Consider the following 16,369-nt stretch of genomic DNA (forward strand, 5'->3'; position numbering starts at 1 on the left):
CAGTTTATATGCATGAGATTGCAATCATGCAGCTACTACAATAATTTAAAACACTTTTGAGGAACCCAAACTATGTTTCATCATGACCAAGGCAGTGATTAGTAAAGAATCCTCGTCCATGTTTGCTGGATCACTTATCATATGCCCAAAGGGGCTCTTTAGGGAAAATGCTTTAGTAAAATGGTCTAAATATCATTCCATTTTGTAGAGAGTGATATGATATTTTTCATAATGTACCTTTGGAGTTTGAAAATTGTCACATGCAGTTGGGAACCCAAGTATGAGAACCTCTCTCCCTCAATTATCACTTGTCTACTTACATTACCTTCTCTACCGAATAATCCAGCATTTCACGTTCAGCACCATTCCTTTTCTGATCTGTCATCTGCTGTTAAATCAAACAGGGGGGAAATAATTTCTTCAGAATAAGAGGATTATAAGTTAAAAAGCTCTGCACGGATCAGCCACCACATTAAACCTCAGACAGGTGAAAGTGATAACATTAGTCATGTCATTTCAATGGCACCCCTGTGAAGGACTGGGATATTATAGACAGCGTAGGATATATATTAGGAAAAGCCAGATCTAGATAAAATGGGGCTCTGGGCAAACGTTTACATTGAGCTCCCCTGCCCCCCCCCCACAAGTGGTATTAGGTGCACTCCTAGGGTAGCAATATTAGATCACCCCTCTCACTCACTCACTCCAAATAGCATTGGGAGCCCTTTGCCCCGTCAGGTATCAATATTAGTTGATACTTTGCTACTCCCACCCCTAAATAACAGTATTTGGTGGGCTTTCTCCCACCCCCCCCCCTTTCCCCTCTAACAGCATGGGCTGCCTTTCCCCATCCCCCAAAACAGTATTAAGGTTCTCTTTGCTTCACCTCTCCAATAACAAATGCAAAGTGCACACAGCAGAGCGTTCTCTCCTGCCTAGCCAATGCATTCTTCAGCATGCTTTATTCCTCCATCCCTATCTATGCCTATAGAACTCCCCTTAAGGAGGGAGATTTAGGGGCCAATACAGCTGGTTTTGGGACTCTGGGCAATTTCCCTGTTTGCCCCTATGAATCCCCATGCTCCCATTGAGTGATCCCCTTGCTCCCATCCAGTGACTAAGCATTACCTTGTACTCATACTGTGCGGCGTGATCTGGTTTTCATGTATTCCTGTATCGGCTTATTGCTGTATGTCACCCCTAAATATTGTCTGTAACCATAACTGATGTCCAGCGGTGCGTAACATGTTGGCGCTTTATAAATACAATAAATAAATGGAAACGACAGCCCTGGATATTAGGCAGTAAGTGAATGTGCTAGAACAAGGTACAGTCAAGAAGTGAAAGGATCTGGGTGGTCTTTTCAAGAGCCAGGCCTTGCGAAGTGACGTCTTTGGTCAGTAGACCCACCACAAGTCCAAGGGAGGACAATCAGTGAATTGGTGAATGAATGGGCATTAGGTGGCTGGAATGTGTTGACAGATCAGCTTAGAGTCACTTTGAATCTATAAAATAGAATAGAGGGGTTTAGCAGATATGTATTATTTGCCATTTGAGCTCTTTGATTGGTTGACTTACATAGGAAGCAGTTTTATGATCTATCAAAGTTTGTTGCTGTGTTATGATATAGAGAACATGGGCTATGTAAAATCCTTTGTGATAGCAGTCTTGTGTGTCATTAGTTATGTGATCTAGTTTAGAATCTATTTTTATCAAAGTATAGTGATATAATCACAAGTTACTACACATTTCAAGCTACACTTGCTTTTTGTGTTTGCAGACAATGGTGGTTTTATGCAGTATTTTATTAGTGTTTTAAACAACTATATGGGCCGAATGGAAGCTGGTCATGGCAGAGTAATGACTGATATGTCTTGTTTTAATGAAATTTAGCATCAGCTTCAAATATTAAGCAAGCCAGAACAATCCTGTCCATCCAAAACTCAAGGTCAATAAAATAGACTGTACAGAGTGATACTGGGCATGTCATTCAAATTATCTTTGTATGAATGAGTGTTTCTGTACTCAGCATTTTTGAGCACGTTCCGCAAACATCTCCAGAAGATAAACAGTAGATGTCAACAGTGGACATAAATTTGATCAATAATAATAAAACCCGTAATAATAATACTAAGATCAGCTCCGGATTTGTTAAAAAAAAAAAAAAAGTTTAGGAAATTGGGCAATGATCATATTTCTATGGAATAACACTGACTGCTGAAGATACCATTGGCCAGTTAACCTTCGAAGATAGGTCGACAAGGTGTTTTCATGGTACACTGCTGGTTCCTGGCCATAGCAAAACACACTTGCTTGGATGGTGCATGTGTTCTTATTTATAGTGTAGGTGTTCAAATTCGGCTTCTCAAATTTGGAACACCTGCAAACTCTTGAACACCACTCTTCAGTACCATTTCAGTATAAAAAAAAAGCCAACAGGGTTAGGGGGGAGTTCACTACTTGTGCTTCATGGTGTGTTTTATGTGTCTGATGCTTTCTCCTTCCAAAGCCAGAAAGGAGAAAGTATTGGAGTTATGTGAGACGTAGTGAACTCCCCGACCCTGTCTGCTTGTTTGGTTCTGAACTGGTGCTGAAGTGTGGTGTTCAGGAGTATTTGGGTGTTTGGAATTCCATATGCTTACTTCTAACACCAACACTGCTTATGTATATCTTGGTCATTCTGAAGAATAATCAACCTGTTGGCAAGTCTTCCAATAGCAATCTGTGGTCTGTGGCCTTGCTAACACTTGCACCCATCTAAGAGAGTGCATTGGCCCTCTATAGGAGATATTCACATGCTAGAATAGTATAAACTCAGAACTACCAAAGTGTTTTGGATGCTGCAGGAATATGAACATATGGGAATAATCTAGCGTTCCCTCTACAAAGCAGAACTGGGACAAGGTCCTCCAGCACCCAAGGCTGAGACACCAAAGTGCGCCCCTCCATCCCTCCCGCCCCAGCCGTCACACCCTGATTGTTATTAGACTAAGAGGGCCACAGGGCCCACAACCTCCCCAACACCTTAATATCTAGTTATCTGGCTTGCAGTCACTGCTATGTATCTCCTTTTCTTATTTCTTTCTGCTTCATACAAAATTAGGAATGACAGCTGAATGAATTGTGCGCCCCCTCCTACACTGCGCCCTGAGGCTGGAGCCTCTCCAGCCTATGCCTCGGCCCGGCCCTGCTACAAAGGCTTGTATTCCAGAGTAGGGCATATATCAGATCTCCTAGCATATGTTCACCAACTAACATTAATAAGATGCCACAATGTTGCTTGGCTTAGTAGTAGATTTTTTTTTTATATGTAAGTGTCAATCATTGCCTCTTGTACATGGAACATATAGCTGTCTTTACATTTTTGTAATATAACATCTGTCCTTTTATTATTCTCTGCACACGGGTGCAAATGTGGTTCCATGTAAAGTCACATTTACAAGACGATATACTCAGAAAATGAAATTTCCCGTGCTTTGTAGATAGTTCACATGGTAATTTTATGTGCTGTGTATTTTTGGCACAAAGCATTCAATTCTTTTTACATCTGCTACATTGAGCTTAGCAAAATTCTAGAAGCTGAATAAGGTCAAAGTCAATGTGTACGCAGATATTTAATTTGGAAAACATAAAGGACATATGTTTGACTACCATTTTCCTAACACTACAGGATAGCAGAATTTCATTTTTTTTCTCTCTCCCGTAACACGAACAGCGTTGAATTTCCTTTACCTTAATGAGCACTGAAAATGTCAGCAAACCTGTGCACCTGGAAATGTTATTAATACAGATACTAAAGCAAATTGCATGACTTTATTACAGAAGTTGCTACTGCAAATGCTGTGCAGCAACTGGCTAGCTCTTTGAATTTGTGCCAACATCCGTATATTTGTACTCTGCAAAATTAGATTTGTATTTTAATGTCTTAAATTAAAATGGTCAATTTAATCAAATCAGATGAAGATGTTCCTTCTTTTAACATAAAACACAATACAGTCTGACAGCTATTTGAGTTCTTTAGTGCAATAATTGGTGTAACTTTAGAAAAGTTAAGCAAACCATGAACTGACAACTCAGCAAAACAGTTTAGATTTTTTTTTTTGCGTGTTTTTATATTGGCAATTGTTAATTAAATTACCAACAAAAACAAGCCATGAAGCATATATTCATATTTTTAATATATTTAAAGTGCCTGGACGGTGTTCGAATCTCAGCTCTTCCTGTTCAGTAAGCCAGCGCCTATTCATTAAGGAGTCCTTGGGCTAGACTCCCTAACATTGCTACTGCTTATAGAGTGCACCCTTCTGGCTGCAGCTCAAGTGTTTTTAGTCCGCCAGGAGAAAAGAGCAATATAAATGTTATTTCTCTTGTCTTGTCTTATATTTGTGCATGCTAAAAAAAGGTTTGCCTCAATGCATATACTGTACATTGAATGAAGAAGGCACTTTGGAAGATTGTCACCTGAAATGATTGTATATGACTACCTGACAATCTCACATCTGTGCAGGTATTTCTGTCTTCTGCAGTCAAGTCAGCTTAGAGGAATTATGATCCCATGTTGATTTTTGTGGCCAATTACTTTTCTGTTTCTCTGCAGCAGAAATGTTCCTGCAGCTCCTCCGATGAGCTGCATATGCATGTCTATATGGGGATTACTGGGAGCATTTTAGATAACAGCTGGATCAGGTTTCACACGCAACTTATAATGTTCAGTAGCGAGATTCCCCCTTTCTGGTTTCATGCTGCTTTTAGATCCCAGAAGTGGAGGGGCGAGGGGATGGGCAATCCAGTAATTGAAGGAGGGTCTTAACGTTGACTTTTCCACTTCTCAAGTATTGTTTTCCAAAAGAGGAAAGAAAAGGAAATACAACCTAGAAAGTGAGAGGCAATTAATAATAATACATGTGGCATCTTTGTAATCAGTTTTTGGAGGCAGTCATGCTACGCTTTAATTAAAGCAAAACAGGCACAAGTCTGGTCAATGGAGAGGTATCCTATGAGAGGGAAAGCACACATCCAGTGGTGCATCATCACTTCCTCTGAGGTTTGAACAGTCCTTGGGGGATATGAAGTGAAATGGGATTAAATAGCAACTAATCAGCTGTTGTACTTTTGCTACATTGTTACTGCACATCACAGTGAATCTGCCCCCTTGAGCACCCTGACCCCTGTAAATGGCTTAAAGTGCATGGAATGTAATTATGATGAGAAAAATAGATATCTAGCTCAGTAGTAGGAGGCCTCTGGATAGTTCAGAGGCTTCCCCAATCCTCCCCAAACTCTCCATGCCAGCACTGGGTTCTCATGAATATATTCGAAGAGATCTTGTTGAATAAGCTCTCGTGGACTCACATCCTTTTGAGCATGTATACATCCATACTGGGTATGCATGAGTACAGTCTGCACATGCCCAGTAGAACTAAGCTGCTTGTGCACTTTTTCCTTCAGGAATGAATATCTTTGTTATGCTTGTGCATATGCGGACCATATTCGCTCATGCACAGTATGGATGCATTTGCAGCACTGGGTCCTCAGCTCACATACCAGTTGGGGAACTATATGCAAGGAGTTTGTATGTTCTCCCCGTGTCTGCTTGGGTTTCCTCTTAGCACTCCGGTTTCCCCCAAATCCCAGATAAGTTAATTGGCTTCCCCCTAAAATTGGCCCTAGACTAAAATCGACATATGACTATGTTAGGGATTTGAGTGTGAGCTCCGCTGAGGGACAGGTAGTGGCAAGACTATATATACTCTGTAAAGTGCTGCTGAAGATGTCACCACTATATAAATACTACTATTATTACTAAATAATTATAATAATAAATAAGATTAATAATAACACACTGATGGGAACATGGCTGAGAAGAACAAAAGGGGCCTGCATATCAGCTTGTGGAGGATCTGGGAGCCTCTGGGCCCTCCAGAGGCCTCCCACTACTTAGGCATGTATCTAACTTCTAACCTTTCCTTCTCTACAAGCTTACTTTAAGCAAACAGGATTTACAGACTTCTTTATTTTGCTCTTACTTTTTGTGTATTCCCTGATCCCCTGATCCATAGGAGGTATTTTTAAAGCCAACATTACGGATATTAGAACCAAAACAGTAGGGGATGGACATAGCATTTTATATTCCCTAAAGCTTCATCACTGATTGCCTCAGCCAGCAACCAAAAGATTGTGAGGATTCCATTTTTGTTATTTGTCTTTATATCTCCTTTCTTAAATGTGGCTTCCCTTGGTGTCCCACCTTTTTTGTTGTGTTGTGTTCCCTGTAGTCAGGTTCACTTCAGGAATAGAAAAATCATAAAACCGTACTCTGAAACCGTAATCAGTCGAAAGAGCAGCGTAACCTAAAAATGAACAAGCATGTAAGATGATATCCAGTACGTATGTGTAGAACGGTGATGCAATCTGATCATCTGCTTCTGAATTACTCATCTCTGTTTGGGTGAAATTCTAGGCAGTAAAATATTAAATACTGGCACTGCACATGTTCGCTGAGATATAATCCTGTTTTCTTTGAAATATTTATATCATCATTTAAATGTCATGCTTCGGGTTATTCACTCACAGACAAAACAATTTGTTTACCAAAGAAATAATCTATGAGTTTATAACATAATTCTCTACTGCAGTCGTAAAGGCCACATGCTATTGCAGTAATAAAGACTATGTTGTACTGACGTGACTTAGGGGCTGCCACCTGGCACATGAAAAACCTACTATGTTTACTTATAAAGCTCAGAAATGTTGTCAGGAATCTGAAATTCATGGTGACATGAGATTGCCCTTCTTCAAAGGTAACTGAGCACATTCTTTAGAATTCAACTACTTGCTTTGGTTCTAAGCTAGAATTATTAGCTATTTTGAAAAATTTTAAAAGCATAGCTAGTGCATAGCAAATGCTTGCAGAGATCACGTTCCTAAAGAATTATAAACGTGTTAGCCTATACTCTTCTCACATCCATTTATGTAATATGCCCTTAAAGCGGACCTGAACTCAGAACTTCCTTTCTGCTCTAAAAGATAAGCAACTGCATAATAACCTTTACAGAAAATCATTTCCTTGTTACAGCTTATAAGGCTTCTTCAGAGATGCTGCAGTGTAGTTACCTTTTGGTTTGGTAAGAGCACATAAATGGTTAACATCCTGTGCTTACATATTAGCCCTCAACTCGGCAGACAGCTGGGAGTTCAAATCACACTAGTACATTACTTACTGAGAAGAGAGAATTAGATAGGCTGTTCTCTATAAACACATGCAGGGTGGACACAGGGTGGATTTCTGTGTTCTTCTTCTCTCCTGTACAAGAGTTGAGGTCCACTTTAAAGAATATACAGAATTAGTGCAAGGATGGTCATAGTCAGCCAACTTCGCTACGCTGGAAATACGCATAGTTTTACACAATTACGCATCGCCAAACTACGGCTTCGAAAACAAATATTCGCTTCGTATGCACTTCGCAGAATACGCATTAAAATATGCGGATACCTATGCCCGTATGCAGAAAATTGTACGCATTAATTTCTCTAGAAATGCATATACTGGGAACCCTTCTATGCATACATTCCCCTTTCCAATATGTAAATTTGTATGCATACAATCACATGCGGAAAATTAGACGCGAGTAACGCATTCGTAGCTCACTACACAATGCACATGTTAACTACGCATAGTGGGCGTAAGCTACGCGTAGCGGTACTTCGCTACGCGTAGATTCGTAAGCGTAGGTTTGAAACTTCGCCTATGAACTATGATGCGTAGATGCGAACTACGATGCGTAAATTCGCACTGGCGTAGTTTCTGCTCATCCCTAAATTAGTGTATTAGTCAGTGGCGAGCGCCTATCCACATCTTACCATACAGAGCTGCCAAAGCTCCTTATCAGTAGTTCTGCGGGTTAACACAGTCATGGCAGGTTACGTTTGGGGATATAGGCCTGTATGCAATTAACGTTTTCTCCTAATTTTTCTTCTAGGAGATACTTTTTCATCTTTTATTTAACCTCTAAAGGACCAAAGGCTTTACCCCCAGTGACCAGGCTATTATTTGAAAATTAGGGCTCTGCAGCTTTAATGGCTTGCTGCAGCGCCTCAGATCTGTGCACACAAATGAATCCCCCCTTTTCTGCCCACCAACTGAGCTTTCTGTTGGTGGGCTCTGATCGCTGCTGCAGGCAGCAGTTTTTTAATGAATTTAATTATCTTTTTTTAAATAAAATTTACTATTTTGTATTTATTTATCATCACCTATGAGAGCTGATCACTCCTGAGCCTCCATAGGGGACAGCCAAGTGACACGGATGTCCCCGGTACAGTGCTGCTGTAGATCACAGCACTGTACAGTGTAAATAGATGGAGGTTTCGCCGTCTAACAGTCTCATTGTGGTGATCGCCTCTGGGAGACTGATGACGGAGCAGAGCGTGCGGTTCGTGCGATTCCCAGCAAACCCCCCCCCCAGAACTTGACACCAATTGGCGTTACATGGTCCTGGGAGAGCCGCCGCGTTCACGCCAATTGGTCGTAAGGCAGTTAAAATAATTTTCCTGCACTTTGCAAATGATTAAGTACTAATAAGTCATGTGTCCCAGAGTTAAAATATATGAACTATTGACCTTTTTTTGTAATCTGTCCGCTGCACTCAGAAGCTGTTCTCTGTCAAGAAAGGGTTTTATGGCTGTAATCTCTTATCAGTGAGGATTACACTATAGTAGGACTGGGTCCCATCTGAAGAGAAACTGTTACTTGCATACCTAAATGTTAACTCTTTCAGGCAGAAAGAAAGGAACACATCCTAGCTGGTAATATGTTTGGCACTGTACATACACATGTTTCGGTCATTATGTAGGGATGCTCATTTCAATTTTGCGGAATTGAAATTTACGAATTTCCGATCGTAAATCGGATTTCTGCAGAAATACTGCATTACTGCAATTCGGTAATTGTATCCCAATCACAGAACTCAGAAGCATTGGACTAATCAGAGAATGCAGAGTCAACTCGAAAGTATTTGGCCAATCATAGAATGCAAAAAATTACCCCAAAAAACACTACTCGGAAAACGGAAACTGATCGGAAATCCGAATTTCGGACTATACCTATTATTATGTCACATGCCACCTCGGGTAAACTTTAAGGAATATTAATATATTTTGGCAAATTTAGTGGGTTTAAATCATAAGTAATTAATTATGTAAATGTGACAAATTTAACATATACTGTACATTACAGTTCACAGTTATACTCCTTAAACACATGCTAAATGTTAGACTTGCTTTTAGCACAAAAATTGTTAATGCTTTCAGCAGTTTAAAAACAACTAACACCTCTTTTCACAGTCATAGCTATTGTTGAAATCCCATACCGCTGCTAATTGTGTACTAAGTCTCCTTGCTAAAAATCAGCTGACAAAAAAAGAAAAAAAAAGTACACTTTTTGTTGTTGTCACATTGTAAGCAATGCTGACTATGGCTGATTTGTAAAACTGGAATAAAAATTGTCCACGCTGCCCATATGTCAACCAGTCAGCTGGATGTTCTTTCTCATTTTTTTCCCAGTCTAGGTAGGGAAATAAAAGGCAGCATTGCTTGGCTTTACAAGCAATGAATTCATCTTTTGACTTCATTTGAATTTTAAATAAATCAGTCCACTTGTTAACAGACTAACAATAATGGAAGCTGCAAGCTAAATGACTACTCTTCTGATGTGCTCCCAAAAATTCAGAAACAATATGCCAGACACTGTACACTTCTGTAAGGCTGCAACACCCAGCATATTAATTACTGCAAGGCATTGCACCATACTGGATGTTTGATTCACATCACTGTTGTGAGGTTTCTTCTCATCTATGAGCAAATGCGATAACACTTCTGCATCCCTTATTATCTTGTAAATATGTCTAAATGCCCTTTAGAAAAATCTCCCCACAAGTTTAAAATAGAATATGGTAAAAAATTGAAAACACTGAAACATTTTTCAAAATGAACTGGAAAAATACCCAATTAGCCAAATTAAACAACAAAGTCAGTCCTTGCACAAAACATATTTACTGTTCATCTAAAGGCCCATACACATGGCATACATTTGTAGTTGTAGTTGTGAGGCAGCGACAAACAAACAAAAGACAACAGCATATTTATGGCAGCGACAATTTGAGTTTGTGACAGTTGTACACACGTGACAACAGAAAGACTAAAGACACGACGGAAGCTGTCTGTCACAGACTACATATAGTAGTAGTACTATGGTAGCGACTCTGCTGTCTGTAGAAGACTTTCGTACACATGACAGGACACCAACAGACTAAGCGAAGGTTCGTAAGACAAAAGTCACAAGAAATTCATCAGTTGAATCGCTCAAACATGGCTGTGTCTGCAGACAATCTTTGTCGCTTGCAGTGTCCACACGAATGAACCGTCGCACAAACCTTTGCTCGACACGTGTCTGTGCAGACATTTGTACGCCGTGTGTATGGACCTTTAGGTTTTCCTAGGTCTGTAATGGTAGTTGTTTTATATTTAAATGACGCTGCTAAACAGCAGGGAATACATGTACATTTTTATTTAACAAATGTTTGTAAAAGCTAATATAATTGGTAGAGAAAGTGCACACATTGCTGCATGCTCTCAGTTTATTTTCTACATGCACAAAATGTATTGACGTTTTAACTACTCTATTACTTAACATTGGTTCTTGTTTTTGTAGGCATAAAATGTGTCCAAAAACAGACAAGTGTGACTGCTTCAGGCTAGGTTCACAGTGGGCATTGTGTTCCCAGCACTGCAAAGCACTGCACCACTGTGAACCTAACCTCAGAGTGCTTACTTGAACACCTTTTTTAATTTGTATGTTAGTTTAGTTTAGTTATCATAATTATTTGTTTGCCTCTATACATAAAGTTGATTGTACAAAGTATTTGCATGCGTTTTACAGGCATGTGTAAGATTGTGTTTTGTGTTTTCTGTCTACGGAACCTATGTCTACATCTAAACTTGTTTGTAGAGTAAAAACAATAGCTTTGCGACATAAAGTCCGCACTGGAATGATGACATTTTAAACACTACGTACTTGCACATTTATTTTCTATAGTAGACTTTGAGAAGAGTGATTCAAAGGGAACCAAGAGAAGAAGAGTGAGAAGAGTGATTCAAAAGGTGACAGGGATATAGAAGCCACCATATTTAATACCTTGTAAACAATGCCAGCAGCCCTATTGATCTTATGGCATAGTAGCATCTGATTCAAAACCCCAGAACAGGCAATAGCGAATCCAGTAAAACTTAAGTCAGCCAGACAACTAGTATCGTATTAAAGGAAATAAATATGGCAGCCTCCATATCCCACCTTGGTTTCCCTTTAACAAACAAAGCACATCAAAAATACTTGGTTACCTTAAGAAAGGCAGCAGTTGGCAATCATGCTTTGGGTTACTTGGTATGCTTGTATATGGAAACCGTACACAATACTTTAACATTAAACATTATGAGATCATCAGTTCTTGATTAATACATTATTCCTGGCTTAAAGGACTTTCAAGCTGAATACATTGCAGTGAATTACGTGAAATCACTTTTGATTCTCAGTTTCTCTCTTTTAATAAACAGGATTTGATTAAAATGAATATTTTACCTTGACTAGCTAATGCTTACGACTTGTAATTTCTCTTTCTCAGGGTAATCAGGAAGCTACAGCACCTCCCGACACAATGGCGCAACCTTATGCCTCTGCTCAGTTTGCTCCATCCCAAAATGGTATACCGGCAGAATATACAACTCCACATCCCCACCCGGCTCCAGACTACACAGGCCAGTCCACAGTTCCAGAGCACACGTTAAGTATATACCCTCCGGCGCAGACACACTCGGACCAGAGTGCCACGGATACAAATGCACAAACTGTCTCGGGCACAGCCACAGTAAGTCCATAAGGCATTTACCAATATATCTTGTATCTGGATTTTTAATTTTAGAAACGTAATGTGCACTGATGATGTTTCTTATTTTGCTTTGTGTGATAGAATGCCTGCTGATGTTTTTATTGCCTTCTGGCACACACTCTGCTTTCAAACCCTATTGCTAGAGGTAATTGATAGAAGGGCATTTCATTTCTTAAAAATGGAATACTCTTTGGACAAATGTGCATGTTCATAAAGAAGTAAATGCAATGTAAAATGTGGACAGTTAGAAAGGTCAATAGAGTACATTTGCCACAATCCTGGGCAAATGATGAAAACATACATAATCAAAGTTTACCTCTACTGACAACTCTGTAGCAAAATGAGTAGAAGTTAGTTGAAAGGATTTTTGAGTTTTCTTGTAATAGTCAGTATTGACTCCAGTGTCTGACTCTAGTCCTATGCTCAATTTGTGTGCGGGAATCAAAAAAATTACAAAATCCAGGATAGTCAAGTGTTAACCCTTCCTAGATGGCAGGTCAATATACTCTGTAAAGCACCGAAGAAGATGTCAGAACTGTATAAATACACAATAACCATAAAGTAAGGTAATGCTAAGTGAGTTGAGGCCATTTTGTAATAGACATCCGGACTGTAAGAAAACACATAGGCCCATATCCTATTAACTTTTTCTCCTGAGTTTTTTCCACAGAGATCATTTCAAACCTTATCAATAAAATAGCTTTAAAATGACCAACAAGCAAGAAAATACTCTAAATAAGTTTAAGAACACTTTTTAACCCACATTTTAGTACTTATTTATCTGCTAAGTGCTGAAAAGTTATTTTCAGAAAAAAATGAAAAATTATCTCCTGGGAGAAAACTCAGGAGAACGAGTTAAGTGGATAAGGGCCATAGTTTATAAAGTCATCTTCTACCTTGTGTGCATATTTGTGTTGGCTGTGTCAGCACTGTATGCAAATCATTCTTTGAAGCCAGCAGAGTGCAGAGGGGATGTTTTCATGTGAATTGTAAGTAACTACCCCCCCCCCCCACACACACACACACACACACACACACTCTCTCTTTTAGTCAAAATATTTGTTATAAAAAAGTTGTCTAATCTGCAGTGATATACAGTATTTCCTGTGTGTTCAGTAGCAGTTTATTAAGCTGGCAAGGACTCCTAAATAAGTCCTTTACTAGATAGCCGAACTGACTTCTGGCAAAGGAGATCAGCCAGGCTAAAGTCATTTTCCTTTGCTTCAAATCAATCAGATCTGCACTAAATCCATCACTAGATCTGCACAGCAGCATATCGGAGGCTGCTTACCACACTATTTATATTGCGCTGTTGCTGTTTTAAAATAAGACCAGAATAGAAAACACAAGAGATTCAGAGACCAACAATATAGCAAAAGTAAAAGTGCAAGAAAGAGTTTTAGAAATATTAAATCAAGTGTATATTTTCTGTTTTTTTTAATAACACTACTGTGCTTGGGGCCTTTATTTTGTTTTGTTTTTTTATTTTTTATTTTGGGCTAAACCCTTGACAAAAAAGACAGAAATCCACTTTGAACAGCAAAGCTTTCCATATTAGTTTGGGATGAATGGCAGTATCGCTACTGCATCTTTAACTGTGTTGATCTTGCGGCTGCTTGCTATTTTTCCAATAATGCACACTTGTCCAATATTTTTACAGCCTTCCAGCTCCTTGGAGTTTGTGGCATGCAGGATTTCATTTTTATTTTATTTTCTTTAGCACTAGGTATTAAGACAGCAGGTGGTCTTATAGCACTGATGAGATCACTGTGTGTCAGAGAAAAGCACTTTTTTGCTATAACCTTTTTGATAGCCTCTTGTAATACATTGTACCAGCAAGCAGTTATTTGTTATCCTACTGAGCTAGACATTCCATTTTATATTTAAAACCATAGCTTAGGCTCCTGTTTTAAATGCATATTGTGTGGAATAGATGATATTTTTTAATGCACCAACTATTTTTTTAATCGATATTTGTTTTTACAAACGAACTGGGTTTGCAAAACGGTATTCTTGTGCCAAAGGATGCTACTTAAAGTGAACCTCCAGACTAAAAATCTACTCAGCAGAACTGAAAAGGCGTGGTGTTTCTTTAACAGTTTCACAGCATCAGAACTTTTTTTTTCTTACCAAAGCATCATTTTTAGCTGCATTTTTTTTTTTTAAACAAAACAAGGCTTTATTTAATGTTTGCAAGAATAATACAAATATTACAGTAAGTTGTTTGAGCAAATGTATAACATACATATAAAGATGCATATGAGTTACCAGTTACACGTGCTTGAGTAATCAAGAAGCGCACAAAGTTGCCACATAGCGTAGAGAAATATTTAAGGTTTTAGCTAAAAAAAAAAAAAAACACGGTGAATGTTAATACAGGTGGATGCATGCCGTGTGGCCTAGGTGGCCGACTATATAGACATATGAGGTGCACATGCTTATAATGGCTAGGCTGTAGGGAGTTATTAGGGCTTATTTGTTGTTTTGTCAGTGACATACATTATGAGTTTAAACATATCCACATCTTTGTACATTGCTTATGGAGGTTGAGTAATTTGTGTGATTAATTCTTCCACTTGTCCCATATGAGTTGGAATTTTGGGGCTTTGCCCCTGTGGGTGTAGATGAGTTTTTTATAAGGTAGGGAGCTGTTTACTCTGTTTATCCAGTTGGCAACCAGAGGGGGCGCGGGCGCAAGCCATCTGCGCGCCACCTCCTGTCTGGCCATGAATAACGTTTCAGACATGAGGGTCTTTAAGGAAGAGTCTAGACCCTCATCTTGTATGACTCCCAGTAGACAAAGTAAGGGATCTAACGGGACGGGGCAACCCATCTTGTCATGCAGGAATTTGGTGACCTGGGACCAATAGGCCACTAGTCGTGGGCATTCCCATATTAGATGCATAAATGATGGAGAGACAAATTGGCATTTAGGGCAAGCATTTGAGAGGGAGGAGTTAAACTTAAGCATCCTACCTGGAGTAAGGTATGATTGGTGTAGTATATAAATTTGAGTGATACGGTCTCTCAGACAGGGTGAGGATCTTTTTATTGCCATTAGTGCGTCGTCCCAGTCGTCGTCTGCTATTTCAATGCCAATTGCCTCCCATTTTTGCCTAGAGGGGGTTGTGCGTTCTAGGGCGTTGTTATTAATTAGTTCTTTGTAAATAGTTCCTATAAGGTGAGGGCAGGGTCCTTTGGAGATGATGTCCATTGGGGGAAGAGTGTAAGTTGTAATGGGGAGATGAGGAAATTGACGCGCGAAGGCATGCTGCACCTGTGTGTACCTGAAGTGTTGCCTGTGGGAAATGTTAAACTTGTTTACCAATGATTGAAAGGTGGTCAATCGACCATTAGTTAAGATTTGACCTAGGAATATAATTCCACCGTCCCTCCAAAATTTGTGATCAGGTATGGTGTAGAATTCCGGTAGAGAAGGGTTATTCCACAGCGGGGTGTAGTGGTCGTGACCCTCTAGCTTATACTCTCTACGTACACATTTCCAAATTCCAATAGCTTGGCTCAGAATAGTGTTACTCCGTTTTTCACTGGATATGTGGGAGGAGAGGGTATCTAGTACCAGGCTTTCCTTGCGAGGGTCTAGATCGTAGTTTAGTGTCTCTGCGTTAATTGAGTGTGGAACTACAAACCACGCTGCAATATGCTGCAATTGAGCTGCTATGTAATATTTATGGAACGATGGGAGAGATATGCCGCCCAGGTCATTTGGGTTCTGTAATAAAGAGCAGCGCACTTTGGGTCTGCCATTATTCCAAATGAAAGCAAGTATGATCGCCCTAAGTCTTTTAAAGAATCTTTGAGGTATGTAGATGGGTGAGTGGTGTAGCATATATAGAATTTTTGGGAGCAAGACCATCTTAATCAAGTTCGTGCGTCCAATCACAGAGAGGGGGAGTCTGGACCAGGATTTACATCTAGCCTGCACAAGTGGGATTAATCCGTATATTTCGTTTGTCAGGTAGTGCTGTGGGTCTTTATTGATCTGTACTCCTAGGTACTTAAATGTTTGTACCGTTTGTAAAGGAGTGGGGGATAGAGGAGAGGAGTTATCCTGATAGTCTAGTTTGAGTATTACGGATTTGGACTTGTTGACACATAGTCCGGAATAATAGCTGGATTCGTCTATAATATTCAGGGCCTGGGAGAGAGAGGGGCCACTGTCCGCTAGGTACAAAATTGTGTCATCAGCATACATGCTGATTTTTTCCTCTGTGTGTTGGGTTCTAAATCCTATTATATTTGGATGCATCCGTATTCTGTGGGCTAGGGGCTCTGCCACTAATGCGTATAGCAGAGGGGACAGTGGGCACCCCTGCCTCGTTCCGCGTTCAAGCGGAAATGCTTCTGAGATCCATGAGTTAGTGCATACGCGAGCGGTGGGGTTGGTATATAGTATTTTGACCCATTTACAA

The 16,369-nt window shown here is 39.7% G+C and overlaps 1 protein-coding gene across 9 annotated transcripts in view; it reads left to right on the forward strand.

The window, feature by feature from the left end:
- RBFOX1 (RNA binding fox-1 homolog 1) overlaps window positions 1-16,369 on the forward strand; it is a 967,082-nt gene that overhangs the window by 519,821 nt on the left and 430,892 nt on the right. For all 9 annotated transcript variants that reach the window (XM_068244641.1, XM_068244644.1, XM_068244642.1 and 6 more), the window contains one exon: window positions 11,673-11,915. In XM_068244641.1, coding sequence (XP_068100742.1) covers window positions 11,673-11,915 — 243 coding nt within the window. The remainder of the gene's footprint in view (window positions 1-11,672; window positions 11,916-16,369) is intronic.

The sequence above is a fragment of the Hyperolius riggenbachi genome, chromosome 7 (genome assembly GCF_040937935.1).
Source record: "Hyperolius riggenbachi isolate aHypRig1 chromosome 7, aHypRig1.pri, whole genome shotgun sequence".
NCBI classification, from domain to species: Eukaryota; Metazoa; Chordata; class Amphibia; order Anura; family Hyperoliidae; genus Hyperolius; species Hyperolius riggenbachi.